This window comes from Lontra canadensis, unplaced genomic scaffold, assembly GCF_010015895.1.
Source record: "Lontra canadensis isolate GAN:19392208 unplaced genomic scaffold, GSC_riverotter_1.0 scaffold103, whole genome shotgun sequence".
Classification (NCBI taxonomy): domain Eukaryota; kingdom Metazoa; phylum Chordata; class Mammalia; order Carnivora; family Mustelidae; genus Lontra; species Lontra canadensis.
This window is the reverse complement of record NW_022631097.1, coordinates 5613237-5630513: the sequence shown is the minus strand read 5'-3', so window position 1 is coordinate 5630513 and position 17277 is coordinate 5613237. Positions and strand designations below refer to the sequence as shown.

General features: G+C 38.4%; 1 protein-coding gene across 3 annotated transcripts in view; it reads right to left on the bottom strand.

Annotated features, from left to right (window-relative positions):
- ATP8A2 (ATPase phospholipid transporting 8A2) overlaps nucleotides 1-17277 on the bottom strand; it is a 587617-nt gene that overhangs the window by 374670 nt on the left and 195670 nt on the right. For all 3 annotated transcript variants that reach the window (XM_032838223.1, XM_032838221.1, XM_032838222.1), the window contains exon 24: nucleotides 16141-16205. In XM_032838223.1, the coding sequence (XP_032694114.1) occupies nucleotides 16141-16205 (65 nt within the window). The remainder of the gene's footprint in view (nucleotides 1-16140; nucleotides 16206-17277) is intronic.

Below are 17277 nucleotides of genomic sequence, written 5' to 3'. Positions count from 1 at the left end.
TTTTATCACATATTTAACACTTTCTTTGCTTTTTGTTTCTTTGACCAACTCAGGTGTTCCACCCGGGATTATTTTCTCTATAAAATGCAACCTTTACAATTTCCTTTAGTAAGGGTCAGCTGGTGGCACACTCTCAGCTTTGTTTCTGTGTTTTGATTTTAAATCATTCTTGAAAGATTGTTCCACCTTTACAACTCTCAGTCAGCAGGTATTTCCTTCCAGCACTGAAAATACCATTCCACTATGTTCTAGCTCCACTGTTGCTAGTGGGAAGTCACCTGTCTCTCCTAAAGAAGTAATCTCTAGGGGCACAGGGGTGACTCTGTTGGTTAAGCATCTGCCTTCAGCTCAGGTCACGATCCTAGGGTCCCAGGATCGAGTCCTCAGCAGGGAGCCTGCTTCTCCCTCCCCCTCTGCTGCTCCCTCTCTCTGTCAAATAAATAAATAAAATCAAAAAAAAAAAAAAAAAAAGAAGAAGAAGAAGTAATCTATATTTCCCCTAACGACCCCCTCCTAATTTCAAAATCTTGCTTTGTGCTTGGTGTCTGGAAATACCAGATGGTGTTTGGTAGTTTCACAACCATGTATCCTGGTGAGGTTTTCACTGATCTTCTTTAGGATTTATTGGGTTTTTCAAATCTGTGGAAAGATGTCTTTATCACTTCTAGAAAATTCCTAGCTATTATTTCCTCAGATACTTCCTCTGACCTATTTTTCTCTTCTTTCCTTCTAGAATTAATTAAGCACATGGCAAACTTTCTCCTTCTGTCCTTTATGCCTCAGCCTCTTCTGTATTTTCTCTCGTTCCTCCTCTCTACACTGTATTCTAGACTGGAGCCAGGGAAGAAGCACCCTGGGCCTAATCCATCCCATGGCCTATTTCTAGTATCATTTGTAATCTAAATTTTTTAACATTTTAAAGACTTAAAAAAATGAAAATAAATAATATACAACAGAGATATACACATGGCCCACAAAGCCTAAAATATTTACTATCTGGCCCTTTACAGGAAAAAACTGCTGACTTCTATTCTAGATCACTTCTTACCTATCTTTTGCTTCATTAACTATTCTAGAGTTTAATTTAATACACTATTTAACCCTTAAAATTTTTTTCATTTCCAGAAATTTGATGGTTACTATATTTCTCCAGGTATATTTAATTTTCCAGTTATTATATTTTTTATTTCCAGAAATTCTATTCAAACATTTCTCATATTTGCTATGGTATTTTGTATAGTTTACTGTTCTCTATGGATATCTTTAGGCTTATTGTCTTTTTTTTTATAACACAGCATGGCTGTTTCATATTCTATACCTGATTATTCTATTATCTTTAATATTTGTAGCTTGTTTCTAGGATTTTTGTGCTAATTGTGTGAGGTGTCTTTTCACCTGTGTTTTATTATTTTTAAGAGTGAACTCAAAATTTTTTGCACTTAGAGTATCCTCCTACAAAAAACATCTGTCTTTGTAGCTGGGAGATGCATGGCCTGAGGGTCTCCAGACCATACAGGTGAGGAGAACCCAGCGCCAAATCCACAGGAATCCAGTTTATGTGTGGTTCTCTCTTATCCTGGGGCTGTGGCCCTCCAAGGCCCCAAACACAAAGCAGCTTCATCATTCCAGCACTCCTCATGCCCCTTTGGGTTCCTGCAATCCCTTCAGTTTTTCCTGAGACTCCCTTACTGTCTTCTCTTCAATGTTTTTTTAAAATGTATTTTTTTAAAACTATTTTATTCAACAGTTGTACTTGTTCTCAGTATGAGAGCTAGTTAGGGTAACCTCACCTACCCTTACTGGAAAACAAACCGAGTTCAAGTCTTTAATTACATCGCTGCCATTTTAGAGAATTGGGAGTTCTTTCCATTTCAATGCTAAGAGGCGGGTTAAGCAAGCTCCTTCTCATCATCCAAGAACCTAATAAAAATGCATGTTGGGTTCCGTCCAGGAGAATGTTATTCCACATGTTCCTGCAAGGTCTTAAGGCACCTACTGACTACCACTAGGCATCTTTTTACCTAGGGAATCCTGCTGCAAAAGGAAATTTTAACTACTAACAAAACCTTAAATCCTACAACTTCTAAAGAAGGACATGATCTCCCTTTCTGAACAAATTTTATCATCAGTAATGTAACTCTTCATTGCTCGAGAGCTTAACAACATACCAATTTCCTAATAGGATTGTTTTCAAGTATCCTAAACAAGTATACTCACAAGGTAAACATAAAGCTAGCCAACATTTGCCAATCGCATGCCACCTCCCTGCCTGATACCCATTCCAGCACACTCCCTCCCTCAAGGGATAAATCTTTCCAGATAGCATCAAGGTGGTCTTGGAGCAGTAACAACATCTTGCATGAAGAATCATCTACTCCAGTGTATTTTCCCAATGTTGCCCCCCCACATTCCTCAGTTCACTATTCAGAGGACAGCTCACATGATTTTGCTCACGCATGTAAAATTTTATGCTCCTAACCAACACTGGGCCAGTTACCAAAGTCACCCTCAACCGTGCCTGTTCTATTTTAACAGTTGAAGTTACTGAAGCCCTAGAATGTAGAGCAGTGCCACTGATGCCCAGGTACTGAGGGACAAAATCAGAAATCTATGTGAAATTAAACATAGGGGCTTATGCCATCAGCATATTGAGTATGTTGAGAAACAGCCTTTCAAAAACTTTAAATATCTATCCACGCTCAGATGTCTTTCAGCTCCTAAAGAGGTTTATATAGGGTCGGTCCCTAGCCACAAATTCTAACACTGCTCTCATGAACTTAACATGCTTATTTGCTAAGGACTTGCATAACTTACAAGCCAATAATCCATTTCTATATGATTTAAGTTGATAATATAAACATGGCAACTCATAAACTAGCTAATATAAACAATGTGTCATGAGGAGTTGGTAGATTAAATGGATAAAGAGCGCTTGGCATATTAAATTCTAAACACACATATCACATCCCCAATTGCTATCTTGCAAAAATGTAAGAAGCCCTCTCCTCTCCTTCCATCTATGGATTGCTCCTCTGTTGTATGTATTTTAAGTGTAGGTATTGAGACTGATGAGGGCAGGCCCAGAAGGAAGAATAAAAAAGGAAGGGTGTTTCTTAAAACATTCTCCTCAGGACTGCTCTGGTCTTTCCAATTCTGCAGAAATGAAAGGAAACCATGGAAAAACATAAGTAATTCAGCAAATTTCATAATAGAATTCTAACAAAAATAAATTCAAGAAATTCCTAAGAAAACCACCATCAAACACAAAGTCAAGGTCACACCAAGTAAGAACAGAGTCTGCAAGGTCAGCATCTAAGTCCTCCTCTCTGTCCCTAAGTAATTATTTTTGGTCATATAAATCAGATTTTAGTTTTATTCTGCCAAACTTTTCAAGTCATTTCCCACACACAAAGCTATCCTGTCAATTCTCAAAGGAGAGTACTGAAATAACAAAAACTATAACTCACAGATTCAGTGGAACAGAAAATCCCCAAATTTAAATAGAGATATAAAAATAATCAATCCCTAAAACTAAAATCTAGTATCTAACAAGCAGAAGACCTTCCAACTCTCCTAGACAATGATAAAGAAGCTATATAGCACCATGAAATAAAAACTTGCCATATAATTATAATCAAAAAAATTAACTTTAAGGAAATGAAAATTTTACATTCAGCTTGGCGTGATAGCTTCTGTCATTTCCACATAAGTGCAGCGGGCGGTTTAGTCCGCCTTGAATCTCTTTGTGGAGATTTATCAATTCAGTCTTGTCTTCTACTAAAACTGTAATTAAACTGAACAGTAAGCTATTTATATGTCTGCTGCGATTTCCTTCTCAAGATACACCAGACTTCAGTTTTATTCTGTAAAATCATTTTCAATTCCATATTTAATCCCTGTGTTATTGCTTCAATTACGTGTGCACCACCCTCCAGCTCAGACCCTGGCTGGATCCTCTGGCAGCAGCTGCCACGCATGTCAAAGGGCTGCTTATTATGTTCAATAGGAGCCACATGCGCCCGTCGGCCCCAGCGATTTGTACCCTGCAAGCTAATTCAATCTATCAGAGTTGGCTAACGTTTTGTTCAAGGAACAAAGGGTGATCCCTAGAATTCATGATTCAGAAACAAAATAAATATTCCAGAAGTGAGGCGTCCTGGAAGTGGCACTTTTCTCTTGGGATCCCAAAACGGGTAACTATCTAGGGACTTGGAAAATCTGACAAGATAAGCCCTACCAGATATTACTGCTCTGAAAATCTAGATTTCATGAAGTCCTTGCTAAAGGAAAATAAGAACAAGCTGATGGTTGTCAGAGGGGAGCTCGCTGTGGTGGGGGGGGCGGTAGTGGTAAGAGGGTTGGGTGAAACAGGACAGGTGATGGGGATTAAGCAGGGCACTTGTGAGGAGTACCAGGTGATGTATGGATGTGCTGAATCACTAAACGGTACACCTAAAACGAATATAACACTGCATGTGAACTAACTGGAATTTAAATTTTAAGAAGAAGAATAGAAAACAAGGAAAGGATTCATGTTCATGCATTTGGGACAAAGAGGGTTGCTCTAGAACAATCTCACCCACAAAAAAAAGAGTGGGGGAAGGCCATCAAAAAGTTAGTAGTGCCAATTGGGTTCAAGACCTTTAAGAAGAAAAGAACACTTCAAACACAGATACCAAGTCTTGAAACAGGTGCGAGGAGACTTCTGGTGAGTCAGGGTGAAGCAACCTGCTGCAGATTTTTCTCCCAAGTAGCCAACAAGCAGGAGGAGTGGGTCTCACTGAAAACTGACCCTGTCTTTGGTACAGAGAGCAGAGAAAATGCACGTCTTGTTCTTCCTTTTGCATGAAGGACTGAGCAGCTGTGTTGATGGAGATATGAAGCAATAAAAATTTGTACACACTCCTGCAGGAAGTGAAACTGGTGGGACCATCCTGGTGAGAAGTGAGGTAATATCGTGTAGCTCAATTTCTGTTTCTAGGCACATACCTGATAGATTTGGACACATGTACCTAAGAGACAAGCACCTACAATGTTTCCAGCAGCACTTCTGATAATGCAAAAAATGCAAAACAATTCAAAATGTCTACCATCCAGTTTTAAATACTATACAACTAACTAGAACTAAGTTTATGAACATAAATGTTAAGAACATGAGTGAAAAAAGCAAACGGCACAAAGATACATATAATATTATTTCATTTACATAAATTTGAAATATCCAAAATAATTTTATATGTAGTTTATGGATACATACACAGGTATGGCAAAGGTATAAAAAATTCCAGAGGGTGGTTTTCTCTCAGGCAATGGGATAAAGAGAAGTAACAGCCCTTCAATTATCTGTAATGTTTTGTTTTCTTTTAAAATCCACTCGGCAATCTGTCTTATCTCCTAATTACGATTCACCTATTGATTTTCTTGCATCTTACATGTAGACAATCATATTATGATATCATTAATGAAAGTTGATCTAGTTTAATCCTTATACCTTTTATCTTTTGTTTCTTTATCTTGTCACATTGGAGCTAGCACCTTAGTATAATGTTTAAAAGCACTGCTGGCAGGGAACAGGTCTATCTTATCTTTTTTTTTTTTATAATTTTTTATTATGTTAGTCACCATACAGTACATCATTTTTGATGTAGTGTTCCATGATTCATTGTTTGCACATAACATCCAGTGCTCCAAGCAATACACATGCCTTCCTTTATACCCATAACCGGGCTCACTCATCTCCCCACTCTCCTTCCTCTAAAACCCTCAGTTTGATTCCCAGAGTCCATAGTCTCTCATGGTTCATCTCCCCCTCTGACTTCCCCCCCCTTCATTTTTCCCTTCCTTCTCTTAATGTCCTTCATGCTACTCCTTATATTCCACAAATAAGTGAAATCATATGATAATTGTCTTTCTCTGTTTCACTTATTTCGTTCAGCATAATCTCCTCCAGTCCCTCCATGTTGATGCAAATGTTGGGTACTCAACCTTTCTGATGGCTGAGTAATATTCTATCATATATATGGACCACATTTTCTTTATCTAGGGCATGTGGATAAAGTTGAAGGGCATCTTAGCTCCTTCTACAGTTTGGCTATTGTTGACATTGCTGGATTGAACACTGGGGTACATATGGCCCTTCTTTTCACTACATCTGTATCTTTGGGGTAAATAACCAGTAGTGTAATTGCCAGGTCATAGAATAGCTCTATTTTTAACTTTTTGAGGAACCTCCACACTGTTTCCCAAAGTGGCTGTACCAACTTGCATTCTCACCAACAATGTAAGAGGGTTCCCTTTTCTCCACATCCTCTCTAACATTTGTTGTTTCTTGTCAATTTTTGCCACTCTAATTGTTGTACAGTGGTATCTCAATGTGGTTTTGATTTGAATTTCCCTGATGGCTAATGATGTTGAACATTTTTTCATGTGTCTGTTAGCCATTAGTAGGTCTTCTTTGGAGAAGTGTCTGTTCTTGTCTTCTGCCCATTTTTGAATTATTTATTTTTTGTGTGTTGAGTTTGAGACGCTCTTTATAGATCTTGGATACCTGCCTTTTATCTATATCGTCATTTGCAAATATCTTCTCCCATTCTGTGGGTTGTCTCTTTGTTTTGTTGACTGTTTCCTTTGCTGTGCAGTAGCTTTTTATCTTGATGAAGTCCCAAAAGTTTATTTTCGCTTTTGTTTCCCTCGCCTTTGGAGACATGTTTTGAACAGTATTCAAATTGGCAAAGAAGAAGTCAAACTCTCTCTCTTTGTAGAGGACATGATATTTTATGTGGAAAATCCAAAAGGCTCCACCCCAAATTACTAGAGCTCATACAGCAATTCAGTAACGTGGCAGGATAAAAAAAAAATCAATGCACAGAAATCAGTGGTTTTCCTGTAAGATAACAATGTAACTATAGAAAAAGAAATTAGGGAATTGATTCCATTTACAATAGCACCAAAAACCTTAAGATACCTTAGAATAAACCTAACCAAAGAGGTAAAGAATCTATACTCTAGAAACTACAGAATATTTGCGAAGGAAATTGAAGACACAAAAAGATGGAAAAACATTCCATGCTCATGGATCAGAAGAATAAACATTGTTAAAATGTCTATGCTGCCCAGAGCAAGCTGTATTCTCAAAGCCATCCCAATCAAAATATCAATGGCATTTTTCAAAGTGCTGGAACAAACAATCCTAAAATTTGTATGGAAACAGAAAAGACCCCAAATCACCAAGGAAATGTTGAAAACTAAAAACAAAGCTGGGGGCATCATGTTTCCTGATTTCAAGCTATATTACAAAGCTGTGATTGCCAATACAGCATGGTACTGGCACAAAAACAGACACATAGATCAATGGAACATAACAGAGAGCACAGATATGGACCCTCAACTCTATGGTCAACTAATCTTCGACAAAGCAGAATGTCCAATGGAAAAAAAGATAGTCTCTTCAATAATGGGGCTGGGAGAATTGGACAGCTATATACAAAAGAATGAAACTTGACCATTCTCTTACACAATACACAAAGACAAACTCTAAATGGATTAAAGATCTCAATGTGAGGCAGGAAACTATCAAAATCCTAGAGGAGAACATAGGCAGTAACCTCCTTGACATGGACCACAGCAACTTCTTATCTTTATTTTAAAAGGAATATTCTATCACTTCACTGTGAAGTAGGATGTCTAACATAGGTTTTGGTAAATGCACCTTATCAAGTTAAGAAAGCCTACTCTTATTCCAGGATGAGAAGTTTGTTGCTGTTGTTGCTTACTGATAAATGCTCATTAAAAGGATTGTTTTTGGCATCTAATTAGATGATTGCATGTTTTTTTTTTCTTTTATCTATTAAGGAGATGAAGTATACTATCCGATTTTTTAAATAAAGAAAATACATGTTTACATTCCTGGAATTAAACCTAACTAGATCATAATGTATGGGGTTTTTTTGCTTTGTTTTGTTTTGTTTACATTCCTGCATTTGGCTTGCTATGCTTTTATTAAAGAATTTTACCCCTAGTTAGAGGAGTCATTTCTCTAATTAATGTGTCAGAACTTAGGTTATTGGCTTAGGACTGATCAGGAAGACGTGTCACCTGGTAACTGATTATGCTGAAGTTAAAAATCAATTCATTTTAGTGAACTTTTATTGAACACATACTACATGTACAATGCTATGTTGCAAGTTGGGGAGGCAAATGAAAATTAATCAGATAAAAATTCCTATCTTTAAAGAGAAAAAAAAAAGATTTTTTACCTCTCAGTTCACAGCTAAGACTGGCCCATAATTTTTTGTTACCATTTTGCCCCTACTGGTTTTGAGTCAAAGATTACATTAGCATCAGACTACATTGAAAACTATCAACTTATTTTCTGGAAGATTTTTGTATAAAATTGCAACTGCTTGTTCTTTTAATGCTTGATAAAACTAGACTATCAACATCACAAGAGTGTCTAATGTTCTCTTTGTAGGGAAGACTCTAAGTAACGATACCACTTCTTTAATAGTTGTGGGGTGATTCAGGTCTTCTATTTCCTCAAGTCTGATTCTAATAGTTTTGCATTTTCCTTGCTGTCATTTATAACTATGTCTATAATAATAAAAATCAAGCCTATTAAAAGGACTCAAATATTTGTTGGTTTAATATAAATTTGGAAATTAAATGTGCATTTCTCTATTTTCTGAGTATTCTCTTTCATGTAAGTTTTATTTTTATAACAATCAAGAGGAAAACCCCCTATTTTTAAAAGTAGCACTTCTAAATCTGTGTTCCTTGTCATAAGAGTTACTCACCAAAAAAAAAATTCAGTGGTCAAATAAGCTTAGTTAACAAAGAATTCTATATCTAATTCTTTAAGATTTACTGTGTAATAAATTTATTAAAGATTGCATAAACTTATAGTAGAAAACCTATTATTTATAACTCCGTATCTCCCCAAAATAGCCCTAGATCCCATTTTCTCCTGTAATGCTTAACATTTCAAAACATGTTTTAGAAAATGCAACACCAGTCAACTACAGATAGAACATATACGTTGCATTGTGAATAAAAGAACCAAAAATACAAATATCACATATAAATATATATACAAATATATAATATTTACAGAGATTACAAATATATAGGTACACAAATATGTAGATATAAGTAGATCTACAAATATATATAAACACATAGAGGTATAGGTATATACCTATATAGAAAAATATGTTAATATTAATGTGTGTATATATATATGTGTGTGTGTGTACACAGATATAAAATATAAGCTTCTACTTGCCTCAGAAAAGAAGCTCTTAGATTATTAACCAAATTTTTAATTGTTAACTCTTTGAGTAGTTGGATTCCAATCAATTTTATTTTATATTTTTGTCATTTATATCTATTTTTTTTTTCTGCACTGAATGCATTGATTCTAGAAAGGGAGTAAGTGAGGTTTAAAACTATTAGATTGCCATAAAATCTAAATTAGCCTTGGAACAAAGGGTGATGGTTACAATCCCACTAACCAAGTGAACTTCATCAAAGGTGTGTCTTAGACACATCTTGGAAGTCATTCCAAACAAAACATGCTCAGGTCTACCTAAGTTACCTCCTAACAGTACTTAGAAACCCAATACAGAATTCTGATACAGAATCAACTTCGTTGATGACGGAATTTGACTGACCTAAGCCTCCAATGTAATTTTCTCCCTATGATACCCCAGCTGCATTGTCACAGCAAAGAAGGTTGTTATCTTGGGCTAAGAACTGCTGCCATAAAGCATTTGTCATGATATGCCTCTATGATACAACATGCAATTACCAATTATCTTCACATAGGCAGTTGGCAATGGTAAGAGTCATCAAGCACCTTGACAGGTTATGCCTTCCTGTTCTCTATGCTGTTGATGCTTTCAAGGATACCCTTAGCACTAGAGGTGGACAAAGCCTCCTAATTCACCCCCCCCCCCGCCCCTTTCGGCCAAGGCTGGATTCCACAGACATGGATGATCATAAATAAACCCATTCAATGCGAATGATTTTTTACATAGCTACAGTAGAACAAAAAAGTATTACCAGCTCTATTCTGTGAAAGAGTAGGTTTAAAGTTCTCACTGATTCTGTTAAGACCATTTGTGACAAATATCCACCACTTTCACTTAAACACAAAGAATTAAAAGAATATTCTTCTTATTGACAGTTCATTTTTTAAAATCACAGTTTATGATACATTAATTGAAGAATAAATTACCCATTAACTTGCTTATCAGAATAAGGAAAGAGGTCACACACTAACCCATCAAGTCTCCTAGTTTAAAATGATACTCTGACTACTCCCAAGAATCTCTCTCCATCTAGAGCTGTTCCCTGAATCCTAGACTTGTATGTTCAATTGCCTGGCAATATCTCATCACCACTCCAACCCTAACAGACCCCAAAAAGACCTCCGATTCCGCCAACCATACTTGCTCTTCCTATAATCTTCATCTCAGAAATGACAACTCAATCTTTCTCGTTGCTCAGATCTAAACCCTTGCAGTCCTATCCTTATATCCCGCATCAATATATTAGCAAATCCTGTCAGTTTTACTGTGAAAATACTCTACACCCAGAATCTCACCACCTCCCATCACCAACCTGGCTAACACTCAGATCCAACATTTCCCATCACCTCCTATCCAGCTTAGCAAAACAGCCTGCTAACTGGGTTAATCTGCTTCTGCTCTCACCTCCCTTTAGGTGTTCATCCACCCCAGCAGCCAGATACTGTCAAAGAGTAAATCACATCACATCACTCTGCAGCTCAGACTCCACCAATGAGGCCCCATTTCACTCAGAATAAAAGCCAAGTCCTAACAACAACCTATACAACTATAAGGTGAAGTTCTTGATATTTCTCTGACTCCCTCAGCCACTCCACTGCTGCCGCTGGAGGTTCAGCAGAGTAGGAAGGCATCAGCCTTGGGACTTGGCACTTGGTGAACCACATTCCTGGGACACTAGTCTCCCAGATACAGAATGCTGTATCTAAGTATCTAAGACAATCCCAGGCAAAGGGAGATGTGCAGTCCCCTGTCCAGACAGCACCCTGGCTCCCACCCTCTGCTCCCAAATACCATCCTATCAGAGAGAATTTCTACAACCAAACTATACAACACAGTAACCTCTGTTCTTTCTGCTTTTCATATCCCCATCATCCTGCTTTATAATCCCTGATAACACTTAGCAGTCTTTCTGCCCTTTAAATATTAAGTGCCTTCAAAGGATTAAAATAATAATTAATTGAACATGCCTAAATTGAACATGGAAAAATCTTGCTCAAGCAACATTAATTAACATGCCTAAATTGAACATGGAAAAATCTTGCTCAAGCAACATTTCTAGTATACCATAAAAAGATGTCAAAGAACAAATGTAGTTATAAGGTGATCTTATGAGTAGGTAAGTATTATCAGGATGGCAGGGAAAAAAGGGGGAGAGGATTTTTGGTTTTTTGTTTTTTTTACTATCTTAACACCAGCTTTAAAAGAGTTTCACTACCTCTATGAATTGGTAGGAAGTTTAAAAAGTTTAAAAGCAAAAACTCACACTAAGGGTCAGCTACTCACAGAGAAGCACTCAACACATTGAGCTTTTGTTACTGGAGAGACTGTCTCATCCACGGCTTAAGAGATGCAACCCATACTTTCTGCATCACAAGCATTTCTAAACATATCTTCCTCAAGTGTTTTCTTCATACCAAAAAAACCCATCACCATATCACACATTAAAACATCACCTTTGTCTTCTTTATTTATTATTAAATACAGTTGACATACAATGCTGTGTTAGCTTCAGGTGTACAACACCGATTCCCAATTCTCTGCATTGCTCACAGCTTACCGTGCTAAGTGTAGTCACCATCTGTCGCCAAACAACATTATTACAATATTAACTATATCCCCTATGCTATTTCTCTGACTTTTCATCTCAGTGACTTATTTACAGATGGCCAACAGACACATGAAAATGTGCTCAACATCACTCATCATCAGAGAAATGCAAATCAAGATCACAATGAGGTATCATCTCATACCTGTCAGAATAGCTAGTATCGAAAAGAGTTCATAAGGATGTAGAGAAAAGAGAACCCTTGTGCACCACTGGTGGGGATGAAATTGGTACAATCAATGTAGAAAACAGCATGGAGGTTCCTCAAAAAAGTAAAACCGAAACACCACATGATCCAGTAATTCCACAACTAGGTATTTACCCAAAGAAAGCAAAAACACTAACTCAGGGATACATGCGTCCCTACGTTTACTGTACTATTATTATTAACAAGGGCCAAGATATGGCAGCAGCCAGGTGTCTGTCCATCAACAGATAAATGGATGAAGAAAATGTGGTACATACACACACACACACACCCAAAATATTACTCAGCCAGTTAAAAAGAATGCAATCCCCCCTTCATCTGGAAGCAACAAATGACAGTACAGTTGTGGGTATGAATATGGGTATGCGCATCCATATTGTAAAAGTCCTTTAGGTAACTTACTAGGGAGCCACCTGTCACTAGAGAAAAGACCAAATTAGAAATTGGGCTTTTGTAAAAGAAAAGTAGAAAACAGTAAATGACTTACTAGGAGAATTCACTGTGAGTCAAAGACTTTTCTAAGCCCAAGCATCAGTATCTGAACGTGGCCAGGCATTCCAGAAACTAGTTCCTTAATCACTATATAAGGCAAAGCAGCAAAGCTAAAACAGCACTTTCCAGACTCCCTTATTAACAGGATTCAGGGTGGATTCTTTCAACGAGACACATTTGTGTAAGATTTGGAAGACAGAAAGAAGAGAGCGATTCCTTTTCATTGGGGCAAGTATTCCAAATTCTACCACCTCGTCCCAGCTTCATAGGTGTAGGAAGCTGGAAGCTGGAAGCTGAGCAGTGACTTCCTCAAGTCTCTTGGGATACAACAACAGTGTCCTGACCTTGACCGTAAACATGGATGCACAGACATAAACACATATGCATCAACATTGACATAAACACAGGATACATGAAATGGAAACCCACCTAGGAAATGCAGACGTCTGCTCCTTCAGCTTTTCCAGTAATTTTGCGAGCAGCTAATTTACTGTTTTAACTTTCTTTATACTTGAACTCAGTTTCTGTGCCAGTAACTTAGTCAACAACTCTCAGCCTCAAGGCTACCCTGCTACATGTAGTGTGGAATCCTGGAACAGGAACTCTACAAACCATACTCGGATTTGCCAAAGGGCTCCATGCAAGACTCGGCCAGTAGGTGGTGCAAGAGGAGAGGAGAGAGACTGCCAATCTGGCCAGAGCTTGCTCCTTCCTGCCTGTCTCCTGTGGGTTTCCTGTCTGCTTGCAATTCCCTTGAGAGTTGCTTCTCCACCCTGGCAAGCACAGCTCCTTCCAACAGCAGAAGATGAAGCCAGGTTTCAGATTTCTCCAACACTTGGAAAACTATCTTCATTGTCCTCTACCCCAAAGGCAGAGACACTAGACCAGCCAGGCATCTCCCCCTCTTCAGACATCCGAGGATCAGCTCTGAGAGCCCCCTCTCTGAAGTTTTAAAGTATTAATAATTCCAATCTTTTCCCCTGTGTTCCCTCAGGCCTAGGAGGAGTCGCTGCTTCCTTCAGTTTCCACAAGGTACCTTAGGACAGGAGAACAATTCCAGAAAGGACAAGATAGTAAGTACTCTAGGATTTAGGTGCCAAAAGTCTCTAATGTGGTCTCTAACTCATCAACTCTACCACTGCAGTATGAAAGCAGCCGTGGGCAATGGGGAAATGAAGGGGGATGATGGTGCTCAAGAAAACTTCATTTGCAGAAAGTGCCGACTCTAACTTTTCCTAAGGGTTGTTACTTGTCCTAGAATTCTCTTTTTATACTTTTTGTTATCTAACAACTCCACACTTAATTCACAATTTTATTAAAATCACTCTGTTCAACTGACATGTGGGGTATTTATCTTCTGATAGACCTGGCTGTCACAATTTCCTGCACTGAATCCTGACTATTCCTGTATTAGGTATCAGAAGCGGTTCTAAGAAACAGTCCAAAGATGGGAATCTGGGATTAATTATTTCACTTGCTTGGGTTTCAAGGCAGTGATGATGATCTTATCACCAGTGGGGGGGAAAATGCTAGTTGTCCATGACAAGCAGTACCAAAACATTATTTAAATTATCATCTATGATATTCTTTCTTTGATTTTCCAGCCATCCTCTTGCTTCTTCCCTGGAACCGAGAGGTCATATCAACGCTCTACTCTTTTCTTTTTCTCCTGAACCAGTTGTTTCCCTAGAGTTCTCAAAATCAGGGACAACTGGCCAAGCTCTAGGAGCAGGAAAGACAAATCCAAGTGGTGCAGACCCATAAACTTGAAATTAGTATTTCTCAAAGAGGCAGAAGTACATCAATCAAATTCTGCTTCTAGACATCATAAAGTAACAGACACCAGACTTGTAAACAACTAGAAAATTGGAAACAAAAATATGAAACACTGGACAATAGGCAATTCAGGACTAGGATCCTTTTAAGAAGTGAAGTGAATGGGATGAGATTCCACTACATGTGGCATGAAGTAAGGGAAGTTAGACCCAATGTTTTTAATTCTGGGGCCACGTCCTTTGTTCCTCTCGTCTGCTTCAACCTCTGAGCTCTGCAACCTGAAAAGCTCAACTGGGGAGCTCCACAGGGATCTACTATAGTCCTGATTTATTTCCCTAGGACTCTGCTTTTATTCCACACCTACCAAATGAAATATTTTGAGAATAGGAATGCCTTCAAACCAACTAAAGAATGAGGGGGAAGAAGGTGAAAGGGGTGGGGGAGGGGAAAGAGGAGAAAGGACTCTAGTCAGAAATATGGAACGTCCCTTGGAGTATGGATCAAAAAAATCCATAGAAACTGCACCTCCGTTTAGCAGATACTGAGTACATGAAAGTCATTGCACTAAAAGAGGATGTTCAACACTGGTTAGGAAGAAGAACTCTTAAAATGTTGCCAAGGGAAGCCAGGCACACTCTGTGAAACTTGTTTGGCTTCACAAATCATGCCATGGTCTAGGTCAACCAAAAGTCCCAGCTTGTACTTATGGCTTTAGACTGCTGTGCAGAGTCAAAGCCCATCTCCCAATTCTAGAGAACACCTGGCATAAAGGGAAAATATAGCCTTACTTCTGAGGTATCACCATGTAAAAGGCTTAGTTTAAGGCTGTGGATGCCTTGGGTCTAGAAGATCATCAGCAAACCAGGGAGCCTCTGACACAGACATTCTGGGTATGCTCACGGGCTGTGAGTGCATCCAAGGGGGATGCTCCCAAGCTCTGGAGCAGCATCTTGCTTGGAGGCATACAGACTCACCCCTGACTCCTGCCTTGGGAGTCCTGAAGAGGTGGAGTATGTGCAGGCCTTCTCAAGAGGACTCAGGGCCTTCCTGATCTGCAAGTACAAATGTCTCTGTACCATATCTCATCCCTTTTACTAACGCTGGCATCTGCTCCTACGAGGAGCTTTAAATATACTGCGTGAAGGGTAGCCTTTGGTTCTGAGCAGTAACAAGTCCTTGTTACAAGTCCTGACGAATGGAATCTCATTGCTCAGCTGATAGCTTCCCATTAAACTACTTCCCAGGTCACTGGTTAACCTCACATCAGTTCCCAACCCTGGTCTCCTCAGAGGCTTTAGGCCACTGAATGCATGGGCACAGGTCTATAAAATGATCAGAGAGCCATGCTGTTCAATCCTCCATGAGCCTATTCCTGTATAAATTCAAACAACTCCTGACACTTGAATATTATCTTTACGTTAAAGTTTGTGCTAGAAAAAAAAAATCCTCCTAGTCTCCTTATTAATCTACTCTGGAGTGAACCATCACCACTTAGCAAATCAAAATGGTCCCATTAACATTTTAAATGCAAAATTCTAGATAAACAAAGGAAAGTATGAAGCACTGCTCCAAATTTACTACTTTAGTGTTTAAAGATAGGAATTTATGACGTCTGTTCATAAATAAGAAAATACACAGGACAGTTTTAGAATTGTTTTTTAGTTAAAAAACCCCTCATTATCGGTTAAAGTAAAAATAAATAAAAAGTTTAATACCATAATAACAAATAGAACTTTTGAAAAACTACTTACATCCAAAGAATCTTCCTTCAACAGGATAAGGGCCATATTCTGTGATACCAACCGGCAGGAATATCCTAGGGCAGAGGAAAGTGCAACACAAGTGAGTTTACGATCCCTTCCATGAACTCACTGCTTTCCAGTATCTATTTAAATTCAGTCTCCCTTCTGATGCCTTCCGTATTATCTTTTTAAGCCTATTGGGAAAGACAGAGGAATTGGACAAGTGTGTGGGGGCAGGAAAAGTAGGTTCTAATTTAAGCAGATTTTGATTCTTGCAGAAAGCCTGAGTAGACTGGTTGGGAAGGTCTTCAAACCTAATGGCTAAATACTGGTCAATTTTCCATGGGTTTTTTTTTCATGCTTGTAGAACATCAGGAAAAGCCTTGGATTAGCTTTAAAAAATAGCTAACACTTTAGGACAACACATGAAATCTGACGGTGTTTCCAAATCGGCGTAAATGAGCCTACTCTACTAGCAAAATCCCTCATTTCTTTGTTTAAAAAGTGGGTAATTCTCACAACAGATTTCAAAGGAGTACTGTCATATGTCGAGGGAATCACTTTTCCTATCCAAGTTCAAAGCAATCCCCATTTCAAGGATTAAACCTGAGTTTAAAAAAAAAAAAAAAGTTTGTTTAAAACAAAAGTATGTCTTCTAAAACCACTCTTATCAATAATTCCCATCTCATTTTAAAATAGTTATCTCTACAGGCTAAGCAAGATACTCCTCTACCCTTCTTCCCAGAAGGTGAACATGTTTTCTCTGAACCACTTTCCTACTCAGGCTTTGAAGTCCACACCAAAACATCTGGAGACACTCAGTGACACCACAGACCAGGAGGAGAGCCCACCCTCCACTCCCCTCAAATCCACACACTCTGAGGAAGATCAGCTCCAGCAAATCCTAAGACCCTGAAGGTCCGTCATGACTCTACTCTTTCCTTTCAAGGAAAGGAAAGGCTCCTTTCAAGCTACCCTCCACCATCTCAGTGTCCCCTGAGAGAGTTGGCACTTTTCACCAATCTCCAATCTCAATTTATCTTATTGAGAAAAGGTAAGAAAAGAATCCTTCCACCTATAAAATTGTTTCTTTTTCCTCAGCATCTGAAGATAAAGGATTAATGATCACAGAAACATGAAACAAAT